The following is a 4992-nucleotide window of genomic DNA, read 5'->3' on the forward strand; positions in this document are numbered from 1 at the left end:
TAATTATGAGATGTTGAGTGTTGTAGCTATATGTGAGATGTTGAATTTTTTTAGATATATATTAAATGTTGAGTTTATTTGAAATATGAGATGTTGATTTACTTGAACACATATGACATACTAGATATATATGAGAATTTACAATCATTTATTCATTGTGTGAGAAGGAGATGTTGAGATTCTTGTAGATGAATACATATGAGATGTTTAGATGAACACATATGAAATGTTGAGTGTTTACCGATATTTGAGATGAACTCATATATGTTTATTGTTTGAACTTTGTAAGGATGGTTTGGCTTCTCGACGATGTCTACGACACGAAACACCGGGCCTACATGATGCGCGAGAAGGAGATGGTAATAACGAGTAATCTGAATATTTTGCCTTAAGTTGAAATTTACATGCCCTAAGATTTGTCATTACTTGTTTTTTGCAGAAGCTTGAACCTTTGAAGATTCGGTATCACGGGGTCTCTGGTCCTGCCATGCCTTACGATGAGCGGTACACACCGTACATCAAGCAGGCAGGACTACTCCCGTGGATTCAGTTGGTCAGCCGGTCCACGCCGAATCTGAACGCTCCACTGGTGTCCGCTCTTGCTGATCGGTGGAGGCCGGAGACGCATAGTTTCCATCTTCGGACTGGGGAGATGACCGTGACGCTCGAGGATGTCCCGTTGATCACCGGTCTTGCTATCGACGGGATGCCTCTCTGTATGAGCACCGATTCTGATGGGTGGCGCGAGCAGATGATTGCTCTTATCGGTATGGCTCCTACCGAGGCTGAGGATGATGTAGAGGAGGGAGAAGAGAAGAAGAAGAGGGAAAGGAAGGCAGCCGGAGCTGCTTTCACGTGGATTCAAAATGACTTTGCGACGTGCCCTCCGGATGCAACTGATGATGTGATCCAGACACATGCTCGTGTGTATATGTGGTACATTGTGTCGAGGACTTTGTTTCCTGACTCCACTGGCAAGAACGCTCCATGGATGTGGCTGAAGGCGTTGACCGTCTTCGATAGCAAATGGAGCTGGGGTTCAGCGACTCTTGCCTACTTGTACCAACAGGTAGTTGGTCTGTTTTGTGATCAACTCATTTATTCATTAGCAATGCAAGCTTGCTGTCAAGTTAACATTGTTTTTCTTTCATATGTAGCTGGATGATGCGTGTTGCAGGATCACACCTAGTGCAGGCATTGGTGGTAATCTGCTTCTACTTTCTGTATGGAGCTGGGAGCGTCTGCCTGTTGGACGCCCGAAGAGCGTCAGGTTTGATCCTTGGTATGCAGATGAACATGACGAATTACGGCGCCCCACGTGGGCTTACAAGTGGGATATCGTTTCCGAGATGACGAACGATGTCAATCTCATGTACCAAAAGTACATTGCCGAGTTGGACACGATTACGCCTGAGCAGGTAAGGAGGTCGTTACTTTAGTCCTTTCTCATGCTTGCTTGAAAAATAGTTATCAAATTTGCATTGTTGCCCTGTTTCATAGGTGGAATGGCAGCCATATGGCGCGGGTGAGAGCTTGGGGTACACTGCGGACTTCCGCCTCAACCCGATGTGCTTGCGGGATAAGGATCTCTGGCTTATGCGGTGCCCACTGATATGCAACTGGGCGGTTGAGTTTCATTTGCCGCATCGCGTGTATCGTCAGTTTGGTCTTTTCCAGCCTCACCCGCCGGATTGGGTGGACACGGATAAAGCACTTCATAGGTAAGAGAGCATGTGTGCGTATTGTCTAATCATCGGGACTCCTTTTGATTGTGCTAATGTTTGGTTTTATACCACGCAGGTTGGATAGGAGAAGGCAACGGAAGATAAAGGACTGGGCCAAGCATCATTCTGCGTATGTTACCCGCTTCCAGCTTTGTGTGGAGCAAGCTCGTAGCACTGCACGCGCCCCGCTTCGTGAGCACAACTCACTTGCTTTTGATAACTACGTACGATGGTTTATTGGAACTACTCGAGTTGAGATATGCCCGCCGGCATATAATGAGGATATTCTTGAAGAACCCGTAAACTTTGAGGATCTAGCAAAGGGGAAGTACAACAGAGATGTCAGGCTAGGGCAAGGAGTGCCTGCTGTTCCGGTGATTAACTATGTGGTAAAGTGTTCCCCTCTTTACTTTCCTGTTGACCGTATTACACATGTTTGAATGGCTAACGCATTCATTTTTTCTCATCCGCAGCGCACCGAGATCAAGAAAGCAGCTGATGAGAGCCAGTCTATTCTGGAGAAGACACCGGTTGGAACTGGCAATGATGATGGTTCACTACGAGCATTCCTCAAGGTACATATCGCATTCACTATGAGAGCCAGTCTATGTTGCGAAGTTTGATATCTTACACACTTGTTCGTGTTACAGCGTCAGGCCAAGAAGTTAAGGCGGTTATCGAACCTTCTCGGTTGTCGTGATCCTGAATATGATGAACCATCTGCCTCTAGGTCTGGTACACCATCAGACCCCGCACCTCACCATGAGGGGGACGATGTGAGTTCCTCATATGCTTATATGGATGATGAGGGTGGGATCACCCAAGAGGTATGACTAATCCTTTAGATGTGATTCTCACTTGATTACGACATCGGCCTTCACCATATTGTTTCGTTGTGTGATAGGGCGATGAGCTTGATGATGACATGACTTTGGCGGACGCTCAAGCTCGGTCCGCATATGTGTTCAAGCCTAGGCAGCCCAGACGCCGGTACACGCCCAACGACTATGACAACAGAGGCAACCCAAAGGTGGTCGTAGGGACCTCGCGGATGGCTAGCTTGGATGATGAGGCGGAGGAGGAGGCGGAGGCGGAGGTGGAGGCGGAGGCGGAGGCGGAGGAGGAAGTGCACGAAGAGGATCCTCGTGCTCCTAAGAAGAAGAAGCTTGCCTGCAGGCGTGCCACCAGGAACACGCGCGGAAGGCATTAGTGCTTGTTCAAGTTAATTGTAGCCATTTAATTAGGTTGACGAACTTGTGAGGTTATGTTATATGTTGGTGAACTCTTACTAGTGTGGTATTTGTGTTTGCGAACCTGAAGTAATGTTGAATTGTCTTAAATGATATGATGTTCAAGTTATTAGTTTCTGCAGTTTACAGTATTTTTATTATGTTATATGTTGGTGAACTCTTACTAGTGCAGTTTACAGTATTTTTATTATGTGAGTGCTGCTGCAGGAGGCCAAAATGGCATCTGTTTCTGCAGTTTTGCTTATAGCAGCACTGCAGCGCCCAACATATAGGCGCTGCACTGTACTGTGTGGCGCCCAACAATTGGGCGCTGCACTGTATAGTGCAGCGCCCTGTCCTTAGGCGCTGCACTACTTCCAACATCTCACATCCAGAGAGCCACAGTTGGCTTGCATCACATCCACAATACTTACAATGACTGCAGCATCACAACAATTTGAACAAACATAAATTTTAAGCCGACGAGTTCATAACTTAAGACAATTCAAACATTACTACGACATGGTTCACGACACATTCATTACAAATGACAAATGGCAGCTTTCCCTAGAAGATAGTTCACCAACATCTCACATGCCCTCACAACTTCATGACACATTCATTAGAAAATAGTTGACGACGAGTGCACCGAAGCGAAGTCCCTACTGAGTAGAGCGAGGCCATTTCCCCTTCTTGTCACGTGCCGAGTCCTCCTCTTGCGCCTCGCGAGCCTTTGCAAGCTTTCTTGCCCTCTCCTCCTCACGAGCAAGTTTCGCTTGGCATGCCCTCTCCTCCTCTCGTTTCTTCCGCTCCATCCTCTCCTTCTGACGACGCTCTTCCTCCAAGCCTCTTCGAAACGATTCTTCGAACCGTCGTTGCCGCCTAAGACAATCTGCATATTAGTCCTTTTTCACATCTTCTGGCACTTCAAGATCTATCCACGTGAAGTACTTGCATAGAGGAGGCGGTGACTGCATAAAAATTTGTTGTTAGTGTTGACACACATTTGAGAGTAACATTTTCCTTCTCGAGCTTACCGGTGGTTGGTCATAGGCATTAGTTGGAAGTACACGATCATAAGCATAGTTCGGGCATACAAAATATCTCCGGCCTTCCGTCCATGCTTTCTTTCGGTCGGTGGACACCTTCACCTTGCAAACATCTCCACACCAACAAGGCGGGATGTTGACATCTTTCTCCTTCACCTTGTCCAAAGATGCGTCCTCCCACTTGTTCGGCATGTCTTCTTGGTTAGCACACGGTGGCCTCGTCATGGAACCGGATGAAGCCATGCCTACAAAACCGAGAATTATTGGTCAACCCTAACCCCCACTTAACAATAACCACAACCCTAACACCAACATAACCCTAACCCTAGCATACTATGAAAACCTAACCATACCAAATTAGCAAAGAAACACAAATTTCCAAATCCTATCAAAAACTAGGGTTTCCCCCAAACTAGCAAGATTTGAGCAAATGTGACAATTCCTATGGATGAAAACGAGGGGATCGGAGGAGATTACCTTAAGGGAGGGGTTGGCTTCGAAATCCACGGTCAAATACTCCGGATCTGAGAAGGATTTGAGAGGGGGAGAGAGGAGGGCAGAGGGGAGGCACTGAGCTTCGGGTTTGTGTGGAGGGTGGGGTGTGTGGGGTGGGGATGGGTGGGAGGGAGTTGGTGCAGCCTAATAAATGTCCAGGGGTGCAGCGCCTCAGGGAAAGGCGCCACACTACACAGTGCAGCGCCTCTCCTCTAGGCGCTGCACACCTGGACATTCCAGTCCAGAGAGCACCAGGAGCGTTCCAGTTGGTTTTGCACCCCAAAAATTGCTAAGTCAGTGTGCAGCGCCCAAGGGAAAGGCGCCACACTATACAGTGCAGCACCTCGGTCTTCGGCGCTGCACACCTAGACATGGCAGTCCAGAGAGCAACAGAATCATTCCAGAGAGCACCAGGAGCGTTCCAGTTGGTTTTGCACCCCAAAAATTGCTAAGTCAGTGTGCAGCGCCCAGGGGAAAGGCGCCACACTATACAGT

General features: G+C 47.8%; 1 protein-coding gene across 1 annotated transcript in view; it reads left to right on the top strand.

The window, feature by feature from the left end:
- The first annotated feature begins 290 nt into the window (after positions 1–290).
- LOC123101332 (uncharacterized) overlaps positions 291–4992 on the top strand; it is a 50896-nt gene continuing 46194 nt past the window's right edge. The window contains exons 1-8 of the mRNA XM_044522830.1: positions 291–359; positions 440–553; positions 785–1069; positions 1158–1418; positions 1678–1721; positions 1942–2113; positions 2638–2802; positions 3182–3256. Coding sequence (XP_044378765.1) covers positions 291–359; positions 440–553; positions 785–1069; positions 1158–1418; positions 1678–1721; positions 1942–2113; positions 2638–2802; positions 3182–3256 — 1185 coding nt within the window. The remainder of the gene's footprint in view (positions 360–439; positions 554–784; positions 1070–1157; positions 1419–1677; positions 1722–1941; positions 2114–2637; positions 2803–3181; positions 3257–4992) is intronic.

This window comes from Triticum aestivum, chromosome 5A (genome assembly GCF_018294505.1).
Source record: "Triticum aestivum cultivar Chinese Spring chromosome 5A, IWGSC CS RefSeq v2.1, whole genome shotgun sequence".
Taxonomy (NCBI): Eukaryota; Viridiplantae; Streptophyta; class Magnoliopsida; order Poales; family Poaceae; genus Triticum; species Triticum aestivum.